This window comes from Squalius cephalus (assembly GCF_949319135.1).
Source record: "Squalius cephalus genome assembly, chromosome: 25".
Taxonomy (NCBI): domain Eukaryota; kingdom Metazoa; phylum Chordata; class Actinopteri; order Cypriniformes; family Leuciscidae; genus Squalius; species Squalius cephalus.
Genome location: NC_137146.1, coordinates 2,176,616 through 2,194,760, shown reverse-complemented (window position 1 = coordinate 2,194,760; position 18,145 = coordinate 2,176,616). Strand labels below are relative to the sequence as shown.

General features: G+C 35.1%; 1 protein-coding gene across 1 annotated transcript in view; it reads right to left on the bottom strand.

Moving 5' to 3' along the window:
* Positions 1-18,145, bottom strand: part of scn5lab (sodium channel, voltage gated, type V-like, alpha b) — a 175,836-nt gene that overhangs the window by 113,790 nt on the left and 43,901 nt on the right. Inside the window, exons 4-6 of the mRNA XM_079862460.1 lie at positions 17,016-17,105; positions 6,698-6,826; positions 2,731-2,822 (exon numbers count right to left, since the gene is read on the bottom strand). Of these exons, the coding sequence (XP_079718586.1) occupies positions 2,731-2,822; positions 6,698-6,826; positions 17,016-17,105 (311 nt within the window). The remainder of the gene's footprint in view (positions 1-2,730; positions 2,823-6,697; positions 6,827-17,015; positions 17,106-18,145) is intronic.

Genomic DNA, 18,145 nt, shown 5'->3' with positions numbered 1-18,145 from the left:
ATTATTATTATATAGTACATGTATAATTATTATTTTTAACATTAAGTTGAAAAGGTGTGGGTGACATGAAAACTGTATAATTTTTATAATAATGTATTATTAACAATAATAATATTTAAAAAATATATTTTTGTACATTTTATTATTTTTAATAACTATAAACGTTCTTGATATATTTTTCATGTATTTAGTCTAATACATATTTTAATTATTAAGTATCAAAAGTTGAAATATATATATTTTTAAATGCTCTAGAATATGAAAATAATATGTTAATAATATATTTTTATTTATTTTTAAACTATTCCACTGTTACATTTACATAAATCATGCATACTTACATGCAACTAACCCTAAACAAATAGAATTCAGAACCGTCATTGAAATATATATACATATATTATTATTATTATATAGTACATGAATAATCATTATTTTTAACATTAAGTTGAAAAGGTGTGGGTGACATGAAAAGTGTATAATTTTTATAATAATGTATTATTAACAATAATAATATTTAAAAATATATATATTTGCACATTTTATTATTTTTAATAACTATAAACATTTTTGATATTTTTCATGTATTTAGTCTAATACATATTTTAATTATTAAGCTGAAAGTGTATAAGAAAATATTTTTTTAAATGTTGAAAAATACTCTAGAATATGAAAATAATAAATTAATAATATATTTTTATTTATTTTTAAACTATTCCACTGTTACAGTTTCATAAATTATGCATAATTACATGCAACTAACCCTAAACCAAACCCTAATCCTAACCCTAGTAAGTACATGTGTTCATTATTATTACACAGTAATAATTACATTACTTGGTTACACTTTATATGAAGGTACTTACATTTATACAATTATAAATCTAAGTACTGTTACAAAACCTTATTTTTTTCCCCTTGCAATTCAGCATTTCTTCCCAATCAAATTCTAATTCAACTTCCAGTAAATTGTTGCCAATTCAGATCAAACTAACACAGTTCTGAATGTTGCCAAACCCTGGATCACATCATTAATGCATCAATCACACACATTACAACACAAGCACAGCACGGCACATCTAGGTCTGTCTTCACAAACATTTGTGGGTGCGGGAAGCACACAAAATGTGACAGTTCAAAACAGACGCTTCTGTGGAACCAGAACCTGCACTTTTCATGCGCAATTTACATGCATGTTTAATATACAAGCATATATATGTGTGTGTTTTTAACTTTCGTGTGTATAGCTGTATTTCTGATTCCATAAGAAGCGTCGGCTCATTGGCTCAACATGCAAAGTCATGTTCCTCTACATCTACCCATGCCTTTAACATGTCAACCACCACGGTGCAATGAGACTCTTGGGGTGAGTGAACTGAACCCAGCGCGGACAGGTAACGGTAACTCGAACCATCAACCCTGATGTCGTTTCACTTGTGTGTGTGATTGACCTGTTGTGCCTGTAGTTAGCCGCTTAAGTGTCTAATGTTAACAGCTTTGACTGAGCAACAGGGCCTGGCGTCGGCTCCGTTAGCATTTTTTCCATTCATTTTTTCCATAGGGACTTAAAGTGCTAACTAATATAACCAAACCAACCAGCTACGAGGTGAATCACATCATTATAAACTTTCATTTAAAGACAAATATTTTTTTGAATATTAGGAAAAAGAACTACAATCCCATGAATCATTGCGAATGAAAATCAAAATCAAAGTATTTTAACAGCATCGCAAGACTAACTCGATTACATAATTCGCATGCTTCATCAGAGTGGGCGGAGCTTAAGAGTTATTATGCTGCTATTGGCTCACCGCTGCTCTCTGATTGGAGGAATTTTCCATACAGCATCATGGGTAATGTAGTTTTTCAGCAGTTAGACATGATTATTTTAAAATTAAGTTGAAATAATGTGGACTGATGGCTCCAGCAATAGCATATACCATCGATTCACAACCCTTAGCTCACAGTAGGTTTATAAGTTAAGATCAGTTTCCTTATGGAGAAAATTAATGGATTTGTATCCTTTCAGAACCGGACTCTATGGCAGTTGCTTGGAAGACTGAGATGTAGGCTCATTTAAAGTCCCCCTGTGGTGTAAATCCAGCTTTTAATGTTGTTTATGTGTCTATGTGGTGTTTTTAATATGCTTTAAGACAAACCATGTGTAAGTTCATAAGTCGACAGCATTGCTGAGTATTTCCTCCTTAAAACTGCAGTGAACCAAAGACAGTCTCAAAAACACGCTTTGAAATCGCTGGTGTTTCTGACGTCACAAACTACCTTGTAACCAATCAGATCAACGTGTGGATCTCTGAGCTGAGTGAGTGAGTGGAGGCGGGGCTCATTTGCATATTCATAGAACCGTACATACTAAATGAGGCGAGGGTGTCGAGTTACATTCAAGATATTTTAAGCTATTTTTAAGGAAAAAATAGTTTAAATATGTAATTTTGGTGATCAAAGATGAGTTTTAAGGGATACAATCATTGACTACAGGGGGACTTTAGGAATGTTTAGATATTTGTACTGGAAATATTTTTTTGCAGTGCAAAGTCTGGTCTGATGGTTTTAGGGAGGTTTTGTCCACTTAAAGCGGCTAAACAGGCTGGTTTCAGTTTTTGTCCATCACAAAAGTCTCATTTTCTACATTCTGCATGTTTCCAAGAGTGTTTTGGAAATGCTTGGGTCATCCATTAGCACTGCAGGCCTTGGCGTTCGTCGGCCTCTCACCTGGGATGACTGAGATAGTTTTCAGTGCTCGCAGAACCCTGAATGTCCGTAACGCTGAGACATTGCCCAGGTCCACAAACTCAGTAACATATCTGCAATAAGCGAGAATTGGAGCACAGACAATGACAACAACACCAACAACAGGCAAACAACAACACAGCGGAGAATGAAGCAGGAATGCTGGGAAGTTTCAGGAGCTGGGAAAGAGATGACTGGAGAACACAGCGCGGGAAGAACCGGATGCAGGAAAACTCCTGAGCTTTTTTTTTTAATCTTTTTTTTTTTTTTGGACTTGGACAGAGAGCAACACACTAAACTGTTTTCCTTGCGCACATATTCAGGAACGTCTTACCTGGAATTACGGAAATAGTTTTCAAAGCGCGGAGGACCCTGAACGTTCGGAGAGCTTGCAGATTGCCTACTTTTATAAATTCAGTTAGAAACCTGCAGAATCAAATTACAGTTATATGGATAAAAGGACAAACAACTGAAAGACAGAAAAAAGGGAGAAAATTAAAGCGTCAGGAAACTAAACAACCTCATGTGATGTTGTACATTTTACTCTCTTAGAGAAATAGTTTACCAAATAAAACATGTTTAAGGAAGGAATAGTTCACCCAAAGAATTGTTTAAGAAAAAAAAATAAGAAATTTTTTTTTAATTGAATATAATCTATTTATTATTATAAATATTATTATTATTATTTTATCTAAATGGCTTTAGTTCTTTCTGTGGAACACTTTTTCTTTTTGTTAATGATTTATTATTTTCTATACAATCAAAGTGAATATTGATGATGCTCTCACGAACAGAACCATAAAGTTATTTAGCAAAATAGCAACATAAATTCACAGAAAGCTTACAGGGATTTCCAGACTTGTTTGTGACCTTTGAGCTAAAAAATCTAAAATCTAAAAGCTTAAAAGATTTTAAGTTAATATTTCAAGAATTTAACAATACATGTGCATGTTCACAGTTCTCTGATATCACATGACATGCAGGAATAAAATTTAAAAAAAAATATATATATATATATATCATCTTATGTAGTAAGTGTTTTATTTTGGGTTGCTTTTATTTTAAAATAATTTAATTAATTTAAAATAATTTAATTGAATTTGCATGCTCACTGTTCTCTGATATCACGACATGCATCAATACCATATTAAAAAAATAAAATAATAATAATAATTATATATATATATATCATCTTTTGTAGTAAGTGTTTTATTTTGGATGCTTTAATTTTAAAATATATATTTTTTTTATTTAATTAATGTATTTTGCAGAACAAATATCTGCCAAATGGGTCAGAAAATAAGACAATTTTTCTAATTATTTGTTCTTGTTTCAAACAAAAACCCTTAATTTTGATAATTTTTTTAGAAAACAAAACTAATCTTGAGTCGTTCTGCTTCTCCAGTAATCTTGATTTAACAATGTTTAGATATTTGTACTGGAAAACAAGACAAAAATATGCAACTTTTTTGCAGTGTTTGTATTTTGGGTGAACTGTCCCTTTAAGGCGGCACAGATTTAGACGCTGCCTTGATTTTGAGAGACGGGATGAAGTCGTGTAACGTTGGCGGCTTTGTTTCCATATCAAATTTAATCCTCTCTGATCATTAACCTGATTAAATTACTGTACATTGAGCTGCTGGTCTCCAAGATACACTATATCACATTAAAATATGATTACGCTTGACGTACGGCACTTGAGCACGGCTGATCTGTTTCTATAGAAACCTGGTATATCGGCAGTAAGTGTTTAGTTTTTATCCGCTCGCCGTCATCCGTCTGGGTTTAATGAAGTCAACATCCCAATACAAGCGTGACTTATTGCAGCGGTGGAGCCTGAGGGTCCATCTGACGTTGGCAGACTCCCGGTTCAAGGACAACAGGCCTGTTAAAGCTTGAGGAATAAAGCCGTAAAGAGCAGCGAGAAATAAGCTCTTCATCACTGTAAGAGTCACTGAGACGCTGAGATTCACACAGAAATCCAGCATACAGGTGTTTCGCTAAATAATACCATTTCATTTGAGTTTTTTAAAGTCTTTTCTGCTCAACAAGGCATTTATTTGATCAAAAATACAGTAAAAATAGTGAAATATTATTACACTATAAAATATCTGTTTTCTGTGTGAATATATAGTAAAGTGTAATTTATTCCTGTGATCAAAGCTGAATTTTCAGCATCATTACTCCAGTCTTCAGTGTCACATGATCCTTCACAAATCATTCTGATATGATGATTTGATGCTCAAGAAACAGTTAAAAACACATATTTTTGTGGAAACCGTGATACATTTTTATGTTTCAGGACTTTTGATGAATAGAAAGTTCAAAAGAACAGCATTTATTTGAAACAGAATCTTTTGTAACATTATAAATGGCTTTACTGGCACTTTTGATCAATTTAATGCATCCTTGATGAATAAAAGTATTATTTTCTTCAGTTTTGTAAATTATTAAACACTATAATAAATACTGTATTTTATATTTATAATAAATGATAGTAAAAATATGCACTATATATATATATAATATACATACATATATATGCACCATAATCTAAAGCCTTCTATAAGTCTAAAAACAAGTAAAAACAATATTAAAAAATAACTTTTACTTTTTCTATCTGTGCATAGGCATCTTTAAAAGTTTATTCCCCAGGATATTTCAGATTTGAAATGTTCTTTTTAAGTGAACAAGGCAGTAACTGAGGTGAGAATGAGATTATTGGATGTGAACGGCACTCAGTGACACATCGATATGATGCTCGACTCCCGGGAATCGGTCCACATCCACGCTCACCTCAGTTGCCATGGCGACGTGTGTTTTGGGATTCGGGTCAAGGACGGGGTAAGTGCTCGCGCTCCTCTACACGCAACCCCTCATAACAATTAATCACAAATATGGACGTCTTTCCCTCCTCAGTTCTCTCATTGACAGGTCAAGCGGTTGAGATTAGATTATTACAGCCTATTGAAAATAACAGCATCAGCTTTTATTGTTTCATTATTATCTCTGTTGCTCTGCGTCCTACAGCAGCCAATCGTTATTACGGTAATGGAAAAATCACAATCTAGTCTATTTTTAGATAATATACTGAATTGAATAAAATAATAATGGGTCTAATCCAGAGTAGTCAAACACTGAAAAGAAAAATTAGAGTAGGAATTACTTTAAAACTATTAAAAAAGTTATTTCACGAATAATTTCAATGAAAACAGCAATTTAATTAAATGTAAAAATTTTGAAGTAGAAAGACTGAAATAGTATTTTCCTGTAAAACGTACTCCAATCATTTTTATTTACAACGTACAAAATTACAAAATAATTTTTTAAAGTGCAATAATTAAATAATATTTTCTTTTGGTTTTTAGGGTCTAATCCAGTGTAAAATTACACACTGAACAAAAAAAAATACTCAATTTAAAAAATAAATCTCACAAATAATTACAACAAAACGGCAAGTAACATTGAATTGAACGTTAAATTTTGAGGTAGAAAGACTAAAATAGTATATTTTAAACATTTTAATAATCTTTGTTTTATTTGCAACATTGTAAAATATTTTTACATTGCAATAATGTCTATTTTCTGATAGTGAATTAAATAAAATAATAATTTCTCTCTTTTTTTAAAAATAATAGTTTTTTATGTTTTTAGGGTCTAATCCAGAGCAAAATCATACACTGACAAACATTTGCTGTAGAATTTACTTTAAACAATTTCTGAATATAAATCTCACAAATAATCATCGAATTAAACGTGAAAGACTGAAATAGTTTTTTTAATTTACAACTTTGTATAATAAACAGTGTAGTGATGTGCTAATGTCTATTTTTTGATTATACTGTATATAGTGAAATTAATAATATCTCTCTTTGTTTTTAGGGTGACTTGCACATGGAGGGGTCAAAGAGGTCATTTATTTGACAAAATGCAGGAAATGATAACTTACGCCATAACAATGACGCTGAAGTCCAGCCAGTTCCACGGGTCCCTCAGGAAGGTGAAGGGCCCGATGCAGAAGCCCCGCGCCAGGATCTTTATCAACGACTCGAACGTGTAAATGCCAGTGAACGTGTACCTGGGCGGAAGAGAGAACGAAGGGATGGACAGGAGTTCAGACTGTGAGGAATGGAAGAAAACCCCACACTGAGAGATCATGACGGACACAGGACACACACACGGTGTGAAGCACAATCACGGTCCGGCAGCCCGTCTGACATGAATGACAAGTCGAAGCTTGATGAACTGGTGGTCATCAAGACAAGAATGGCCATTGAAATCCAGCGCGTCATTTTGACCATCAGAGCGAGAGACCCTCCAGCAGAGAGATGAAAGATGCAGCATTCTGAAGTGCAAAGCTGGTTTATTCCTCGGTTTCACTCGGCTCAGTGTATCCGTGAGTCAAATCTCACTTCGGTTTGTATCATACCTCTCATCACATGTGTAAACGTGCATTTTTTTAAATTCGCATCACTATCATTCAGACCCACACGGAATCTACAGCCACAGAGTTCCGAAGAAAGTTCTACAGAGTTCCGAAGAAAGTTCTACAGAGTTCCGAAGAATTTGAACGGCTTTCCTTCACAAAGCTCCTCACGTCTGCTTCCCATTTCTAAAACATTTTGATTCACTCATTCATGCTTCGGCTACCAATGAAAGAGAAGCATTCTTAGTTTGATTTTCTATATATTGTGTGAATCCCAGAATTCCGTAGATTTTTCTCCAAATTCAGTGCGGAAGATGCATATAAAGTCTGTAGATTCCCATCTGGGCCTGTCCGTGAGATGCTAAATGTTCCTGTTTGCATACAGTGACCGCAAAATGTATTTACACACTTTAGCTACACTTTTAATATATGAATGTCATTGGATTATACAGCAAGATATCAATTCATGCGATATTTATTTAGCGTTTAGATTCGTACATACTGTATATAGCTGTTTTGTTATTGTTAACTATTAATTGCTAATTAATTAAAAATTTATAATTTTAAAAATACAAATATCTAAGTGACATTTAAACAGCATTGATTAATTGGAATAAAGCTGAAATGAAAATTAGAAATGTTGCATTGGCGACTACCTGAAATAAGTCCTAACATTACTAAAACTAAAAGAATGCATAAAAAATGACAAAAGATTAAGCTACATTCACAAATATTAATAAATGCTATAATAATATATAACTAAAATAACAATGCTATATTAGCCAGGGCCTAAAACTAACTTTTAGCCACACCTGCCAATGGCCGGTGACTTTACCGGAAAATTTACCGGCCATAATTCATTTTTAATGCCATAACACCAAAATGATACCACAGATAAAACTACTCGCCTACCTGATATAACTTTAAATCATTATTTAAGACATGTAATGGTAGTTTTCAGGTAGAGATATTAAATAAAGTAATCAAATGTAATAATAACACTGGATAGTCTTCACTAATAAGCGAAACTTATTAAAATTTCAAAAGTTAATCAGTCAAGAGCAGTGAGTGATTTCTTTCTTTGTCCTTTTGATTAACATTAAAACACAGACAGCAGGAATATTAGGCTGCTGTCACTTTAAGAGCGAATGCACAGATCCAATATACTGATACTGACACACGTGTTGTTGTCTTTATCAACTGTTTCTGTTCACTCAAGCCATAACCGACTGTGTTTACTAGGATATTTTTTGACATAAATTTGTGTGAATATGTCCGTTCAAGTGTAAGAAGTCTGTCTGAGACACGGCTTTCTGTGCAAGCTGACCCGTCGACTGTCCCGAGCAGCGTTCACATTCGTTTATGTTCATGTTCTCAGAACAGTGCATTGTTAGAATTCATAATTGACTCGCCAACGCCGCTTGTCAAGTGTTAAAGGAATAATTCACTTAAAAATGAATATTCTGTCATCATTTACTCACCCTCAAGTTGTTTCAAACCTGTATACATTTATTTCTTCTGCTGAACACAAAAGAAAATATTTTAAAGAAAGTGGGTAACCAAACAGCTAACGGACCCCATTGACTTCAATAGTATTTGTTCATGGGGTCCATCAACTGTTTGGTCCCACTTTCTTTAAAATATCTTCTTTTGTGTTCAGCAGAAGACATAAATTCATACAGGTTTTAAACAACTTGAGGGTGAGTAATATTCATTTTTAAGTAAACTATTCCTTTAATTTTAGGCCCTATATATAGCAAAGACATTCACAAATGTAGAAGTGTGATTAAAGTGTTCAAAATGGATACGTTCTGTGGTCATTGTATGTGGCGTAACTGTAAATTTGATGTGTGAATCTCTTCAAGGGGTGCTGAGAGGTACGACTTCACTCGCTTCAAAAACAGGTGTTGTCGTCGCATGCGACATGCTTTAACACCTCCTCACATGAAGACATCAGATGCTCGGCTCACTCGAGAGTCACGGTGCAGAACGTCACGAGAGGGGTCTTCATTAAAGGTCTGCGTGCTTCTCTACAAGCACAAGCCTCGTTTCCTACAGTTACTTACACTGTAGGGCACATTCATCTCAAACTGTGTGAGCTGCGTGGGAAAACATGGGATAAATCCGGTCTATCCACTGGGATGTACGTACGCATGGGCTGACTTCTGCTGGGGTTGCTGGGGCCTTTACTGAAGCTGGAGATGATGGACACACAAACCGAGAGACAGACAAGCAGATCAACTGACAGACACACCGCACAATGGTTAGACCGACAGCTAGACATGAGCGCGCAACACAACAGACAAGCAGAGAAACACTGAGAGACAGCAGCTGAGAGAATGATACATCTACAGGTAATTCATCAAATCATGGATGGATGGATGGATGGAAAGATAGAAAGATGGATGGATGGATGGATGGATGGAAAGATAGAAAGATGGATGGATGGATGGATGGATGGATGGATGGATGGATGGATGGATTGATGGATGGATGGATGAAAAGATATAGTCCATGAGCCAGGGCCCCAAATTTGGTCCATCGGTATCAACGGGGGGGCAAATGCTATCATTGTTTTTTGGCAAGGTATACACCCCTAGTATTAGAAAAATCACGATAGCAGTGCAGCGGTGGTAGCGAAATCACTTTTTTGAGCTCATGAAGTTACTAACCCCCTAAAATAAATTCCGTTTTTGAAATCTGGTGTATATCTGGTTTAGGCTCATGCTAAGGATATTATCAATATTCTATAATATGGTGCTTGGTATCGTTGGAAAGGGGACCTTTTAGGCTTTCATTTAAGCCCAGTACTGAATCTGTCTGACAAACACAGAGGTCACAAGACTTCTTTAAACCAGAAATAACACACATTTTTTCACAATTTCCGCCTAAACTGTATGCTTTCTTTTATCCCTGTGGCATGAAAGAACAACATGGACACAAAACTCAACAACTTCAATACTCAAGGCACTCTGATGACTCAGAAAATGTATAATATACCCATACTATTTATTTGTGAGAGCCTTAAATTAGACTTGTGCAGCCAGCACAAGTCTTCAAAATAGAATAGAGCCAATAGAATGGACAAATAGAATACCCTATTAGTCCAGGGCCAAATGGCCTATTTATTCATGTACAGTTGTAATAAAAAGTAATTGTTTCAATAGTGTAGTCAATGGTGTTGTAAACATAACACTTGTAAGTGGTTTAACAAAATGTTTCTATCATGTATTTTGATATTCAGATATGATGTCAGAAAGTAGCTCATGCACGGAATGTTGATGGATTTTGACAGTTTGACGAGGTTTTGTCAGTTTTGTGAAAAGATTGTTGGTTCAGTTGACTGGTTATGACAACACTACCAACTATGATCTTCAAACAACTTCCATTGAGTTCCAGGGGTATTAAATGTAAGTACAAAATACTTTTTCTCTTGTGCTTGTGAATTGGTGGGGAATAGTAGAAGTAGCTAATGTAAGCTTGGTGTTTTTCACACTTAGTATACTTCTTTTAAACTTAAAATAAGAAAGTATACTTTCAGTCTACTTTTTATGTACTTGATTTATACTGAGAGAAAAGTCCAGGGCCCGTATTCATAAAGATTCTAAGAATCCTCTCAGAAAACTCTTAAAGGACAAGTTCGGTATTTTACACTTAAAGCCCTGTTTACAGATCGTTTCTGATGAAATAGAATGGTTAAGATTGAAATTTGGACACATGTTGCTGTCCCGAGAATTTTCGGTTTCTATGGTAGCACCCCCCCACCTCCACAATGGCTGCATCTTTTGCTGCAATTTTTGTTTAATGCGTTTTAGGAAGGATTGTTCCAGTGAACCTATGCAGCCATTGTGGAGGTGGGGGGGTGCTACCCCAGAAACCGAAAATTTTAAATTTTAAAATTTTAAACCGAAATCTTAACTGTTCTATTTCATCAGAAACGATCTGAAAACAGGGCTTTAAGTGTAAAATACCGAACTTGTCCTTTAATTTAGCTTAAAAAATTTACATAAGAGTCTTAGCTTAAGAGCGATTCGGGGCCAATCTGAGAGCAACTCTGAGCAAGGAAAAGACAAAAACTTTCATCTTAGTGAGGAGGCGGGGCTGACCCCGTTGCTATGTATGACACAATCTTTTGAAGACTGTGATTGGCTGGTTGTCCAAGAAGGAAAAAAAGAGTGAAAAGTATAGGGTCTATTCTAAGCCTTCACTTTGAAATGACATGTGACTGTGTACATTACACACTGCTGCATTGTTGCATTTTCCCAGTTGCCAAATATCGTAATGTAGTGATTACTTTCATTTCTGGCGCTATGGCATTTCTGCACTGTGTCGGAGATGTTAGCGCATCTCTAAGATCAGTCACAAACATGATCCCTGCACGATCTAATCTATAGCGTCTTATTAACTCACTGTCATCCATTGTCTGCAACACATTTTTTCTCCCTCTTCGTCTTTCTGCCATGTTCTCCTCTGCTAAAGAAACTCTTCAGCCTCTGAAAAGTCCTCGTCCGTACTCCTTACAATTTTGACCTTAAGACTTCTTTTAAGGGTTAAGATGCTTTCTGAATTACTTTTTTCTTTACTGGGATTTTTTCTTTAATTTTAAGAGTAAACGCCCACATTTCTAAGAATTTTCTTAGAATTTTGTCACTAGGAGCTACTCTTTGCATTAGATTCTTTATGAATACGGGCCCAGGTATATTTGGCCTGTACTTGAACTCAATCTTTTGATCCAGATATACTTAAAAGAATAATTAAGAATTCAAAGTATACTTGTCTTGTAGTTGTGTTAACTCTTTTGATTGAGTAGTCAATTAAATATACTTTTTTTACATAGTTTTTCATATACAGTCTTATGAAACTTACATTGTTTGAAAATATTGATTAGAATATTGATATAAAACAGATATGTTTCTAATTCTGCATATCTGAATTTTTGTGTAGGCTAGTCCACTGGTAGTGTATAGCAATTTACTCTAATTCTACTTTTTTGTTTAAAATGTTGCCTTTCTTTATGAAACTTACTGACATTCAAGTGTTGATTAAAAAAGGATGCATGAAGCTAATAAAATGTTTTTAAAATTAAAGAACAGTTAAAGGTATTTTTCAAGTGCAAAAATAATATATAAATAGTAAACTATAAGTATAACGTTATGTTCAATTAAAGAAAACTTACAAGTATACTTGTAGTATAAACTACGAAACTAGTAGTTTACTGTCCCTTCCTATCAGAACATGCTACTCAACTCCTTGTCCAAGCGCTTGTTTTATCCAGACTTGACTATTGCAACGCTCTCCTGGCTGGTCTTCCAGCTTGCACAGTCAAACCTCTGCAACTGATCCAGAACGCCGCAGCTAGAGTGGTCTTTAACGAGCCGAAAAGGGCACATGTCACTCCTCTCCTCACAAAACTGCACTGGTTGCCAGTTGCCGCTCGCATCAAATTCAAGTCACTGACGTTTGCCTACAGAACAACCACTGGTTCTGCTCCCTTTTACTTTAACTCATTACTTCAGACTTATGTGCCTTCCAGGAACTTGCGCTCTGCAAGTGAACGGCGTCTTGTGGTGCCATCTCAAAGAGGCACAAAATCTCTTTCTCGGACCTTTACCATGACTGTTCCCTGCTGGTGGAATGATCTGCCGAACTCAACCAGAGCGGCTGAGTCCATAGCCACTTTTAAGAAACGGCTGAAGACACTTCTTTTTCGACAGCACTTGATCCAGTAATACTAACACTTTCTCTCTACTACTCTATTCTGTTCTATTAAAAAAAAAAAAAAAAAAAAAAAAATGCGTTTATTTAAACCGAGAAGGGTCATAGCACTTGCATTTTGTTGTCCTACTGCTAGTTTAACTGCTTCTATTGTTCTCATTTGTAAGTCGCTTTGGATAAAAGCGTCTGCTAAATGAATAAATGTAAATGTAAATGTTACTGAGAGCACACATCAGTTTGTACTTTCATAAACTAAAAAATGTACTACTTGTATTAAAATAGTAAACTACTAGTATACTTATAAGTTCACTTGTAGTACAGATGCATTACAAATGAGAAAACTAGTTGTGTACTTAGTTTACTCTTACAAATACTAAAAATACTAAAAGTGGGCCAATTTAGTCCCAAGCAGTATTGAAATAGTACACACGTTTACTACAAGTACACATTATTAGTATACTTACAACATAAAGTATACTTTAAAAATATACTTGAAAATTACTTAAATATACTTCATAAAATGAACATGAAGACATGCACTTTTATGATGGATAGATGCACTTATGATGGATAGATGCACTTTTATGATGGATAGATGCACATTTATGATGGACAGATGTACTTTTATGATGGACAGATGCACTTTTTTGATGGATAGATGCTCTTTTATAATAGATAGATGCACTTTTATGATGGATAGATGCCTTTTTTGACGGATAGATGCTCTTTTATAATGGATAGATGCACTTTTATGATGGACAGATGCTCTTTTATAATGGATAGATACACTTATGATGGATAGATGCACTTTTATAATGGATAGATGCACTTTTATAATGGATACATGCACTTTTATAATGGATAGATGGACTTTTATAATGATAGATGCACTTTTATAATGGATAGATGGACTTTTATAATGGATAGATGCACTTTTATAATGGATAGATGGACTTTTCTAATGGATAGATGGACTTTTCTAATGGACAGATGGACTTTTCTAATGGATAGATGCACTTTTATGATGGACAGATGCACTTTTATGATGGACAGATGCTCTTTTATAATGGACAGATGCACTTTTATAATGGACAGATGGACTTTTATAATGGACAGATGCACTTTTATAATGGATAGATGCACTTTTATAATGGATACATGCACTTTTATAATGGATAGATGGACTTTTATAATGGATAGATGCACTTTTATAATGGATAGATGGACTTTTATAATGGATAGATGCACTTTTATAATGGATAGATGGACTTTTATAATGGACAGATGCACTTTTATAATGGATAGATGCACTTTTATGATGGACAGATGCACTTTTATGATGGACAGATGCTCTTTTATAATGGACAGATGCACTTTTATAATGGACAGATGCACTTTTATAATGGATAGATGCACTTTTATAATGGATACATGCACTTTTATAATGAATAGATGGACTTTTATAATGGATAGATGCACTTTTATGATGGACAGATGCCCTTTTATGATGGATAGATGTACTTTTATGATGGATAGATGCACTTTTATGATGGATAGATGCCCTTTTTTGATGGGTAGATGCTCTTTTATGATGGATAGATGCACTTTTATGATGGACAGATGCTCTTTTATAATGGATAGATGCTCTTTTATGATGGATAGATGCACTTTTATGATTGATAGATGCTCTTTTATAATGGATAGATGCACTTTTATAATGGATAGATGCACTTTTATAGTGGATAGATGCACTTTTATAATGGATAATGGATAGATGCACTTTTATAATGGATAGACAATAATAGATTTTTACAGCGATTGATTCCTGCCGGTTCCATAATGAGACTGGCGTGGCCAGAGACATTTTGGGCACTGCGGCATATTAAATATATTATAAATAGTTTTTCCGCGTTAGAAATACAATGTGTGGCGAGAGGGCGTGACAAAAGACCGAAATGAGTGACTGTCACGTGACACTTGAGAGCCCTGACTGCACTGTAGCAGTTACTGTTACACTGTTTAACCTGCAAGCTAGCTAGCCTGCTAGATAGCTAGCCTGCTAAAAACACCAAGCTTACATTAGCTACTGCTACTATTCCCCACCAATTCACAAGCACAAGAGAAAAAGTATTTTGTACTTACATTTAATACCCCTGGAACTCAATGGAAGTTGTTTGAAGATGACATAGTTGGTAGTGTTGTTATAACCAGTCAACTGAACCAACAATCTTTTCACAAAACTGACAAAACCTCGTCAAACTGTCAAAATCCATCAACATTCCGTGCATGAGCTACTTTCTGACATCATATCTGAATATCAAAATACATGATAGAAACATTTTGTTAAACCACTTACAAGTGTTATGTTTACAACACCATTGACTACACTATTGAAACAATTACTTTTTATTACAACTGTACATGAATAAATAGGCCATTTGGCCCTGGACTAATAGGGTATTCTATTTGTCCATTCTATTGGCTCTATTCTATTTTGAAGACTTGTGCTGGCTGCACAAGTCTAATTTAAGGCTCTCACAAATAAATAGTATGGGTATATTATACATTTTCTGAGTCATCAGAGTGCCTTGAGTATTGAAGTTGTTGAGTTTTGTGTCCATGTTGTTCTTTCATGCCACAGGGATAAAAGAAAGCATACAGTTTAGGCGGAAATTGTGAAAAAATGTGTGTTATTTCTGGTTTAAAGAAGTCTTGTGACCTCTGTGTTTGTCAGACAGATTCAGTACTGGGCTTAAATGAAAGCCTAAAAGGTCCCCTTTCCAACGATACCAAGCACCATATTATAGAATATTGATAATATCCCTAGCATGAGCCTAAACCAGATATACACCAGATTTCAAAAACGGAATTTATTTTAGGGGGTTAGTAACTTCATGAGCTCAAAAAAGTGATTTCGCTACCACCGCTGCACTGCTATCGTGATTTTTCTAATACTAGGGGTGTATACCTTGCCAAAAAACAATGATAGCATTTGCCCCCCCGTTGATACCGATGGACCCCCCTGGCTCATGGACTAATAGAAAGATTGATGGATGGATGGTTGGTTGGGAAAAAAGAAAGATAGAAGGATTGATGGATGAATAGATGGATATATGGATGGATGGATGGTTGGAAAGTTAGAAAGATTGATGGATGGATAGATGGATAGAAAGATGGATGGATGGATGGAAAGATAGAAAGATTGATGGATGGATGGATGGATGGATGGATGGATGGAAAGATAGAAAGATTGATGGATGGAAAGATAGAAAGATGGATGGATGGATGGAAAGATAGAAAGATTGATGGATAGAAAGACTGATGGATGGATGGATGGATGGATGGATGGAAAGATAGACAGATGGATGGATGGATGGATGGATGGATGGATGGATGGATGGATGGAAAGATAGAAAGATGGATGGATGGATGAATGGATGGATGGAAAGATAGAAAGATTGATGGATAGAAAGATTGATGGATGGATGGATGGATGGTTGGAAAAATAGAAAGATAGAAGGATTGATGGATGAATAGATGGATATATGGATGGATGGAGGGATGGATGGATGGATGGATGGAAAGTTAGAAAGTTTGATGATGGATAGAAAGATGGATGGATGGAAGGACAGAAAGACAGGCAGACGAACATATGGATGGATAAAAAGATGGATGGATGGACAGAAATACATTAGATAGATAGATAGATAGATAGATAGATAGATAGATAGATAGATAGATAGATAGATACTGTAGATTAAATTTAACCCATGTTCTTTTAAAAAAATGTTATTGGCCAATTGGAGAATTATTAATTTCTTTTATAAATAAATTTCACATTCCTTTGACAACATTCCCTTTAATGAAACTATCTGATGCTAGTCTATGTTTATGATGAGGTGCAGTTATCGACATCATGGCTCCGGGTCAGTCTGATCATTAACTTACTTGCTAATCGAGGTTGACAAGTCAACAAACAGCTGGCAAAGCTTTACATCAGAACAAATAGGGCACATTTCAAAGGTCAGAGGTCAGAGGTCAATACACCGAGAGAGAGAGAGAGAGAGGACAGGGAATAAGGATGAAGGACAGGAACGCTGGGAAAGAAGACGGGAACGATACTCACTCGACGTATTTGGCCCACTGCGCTGGTTCAGACATGGCCATGAAGCAACAGTTGGTCAGAATAGTGCACATAATGAAAAGACTGAATAAAGTAGAACCAGTTAAGAAAAACAGACAAACATACTTCAACAATCCTCCCTAAAAATAAGAAAATAATCAGTTTTTTCAATTTTTTCCTAGACCTTGAAGAGATTAGATGGAGAGCAAATGAAGACTTCAGCTTCTCAGATGTGTGTGACTCCTGTAGTCTCGTGTGTGTTTCCTCTAAGAGTCTCAATAATGTCTCAGTCTGGGCTCAAGACAATCAGAAATCTCATTATGAACTCACACATTTCTCACCAAATGATCTGAGCTGCTCCTCATTCATGGTATAGCTCTATACATGTCACGTAATGTTCTATTAATACATTTGTGTCTGTTTTTACTATCAAAAATGTGTCTTAAAGGCCCGTTCACACCAATATCCAAATCCAAATCACTTTCAATACGAATTGATGAATGATAAAAACATTGACAGCCAATCAGAATCCTTCCTGCTTTAAAAAGCTGGAGCATTTAAAGAGACAGACGACATAAACTGCATCGCTTATAGTAAACAGAACGATATCGTCTTATATAGTTATGGTTATCATCATAATTATTGCTGTTGTTGTGAACGTGTCTTGAGGATATAAGAGTCTGATGGACATTATTTTGCCATTCAAGTGACTATTTTATGAACAGTTGAGCATTACATATGTAAGGGATCATTGAGAAATAAAACTTCTCATTAAAACTTTCTCTGGACGTTTTCATGACAGGGTTTCATTACAGCTGTGAAAGTCTGCGAGCTCATAACTGTAAATGACAGCGGCTTTTTCTTCTACACGACGATGAAAATTACAGTTCAGCGATGGAGTCGTGGGACTGGAAATACAGTCCTTTAATGACGAACGCCTACAATGTTTTATTTTGGTCTCCTACACTTTCAGAAGTGCATGTATGCTTGTAATTCACACTAATCATGTCTACAACTTGCTAACGTCGAATGCTTTACAGCATCTCGCCTTGAACTTTCATCTGTGAGTCGATATTTCACTTCTGATGGTGACGGATTGATACGTCTCAGTTTCGTCTTATGAACAATTTTCA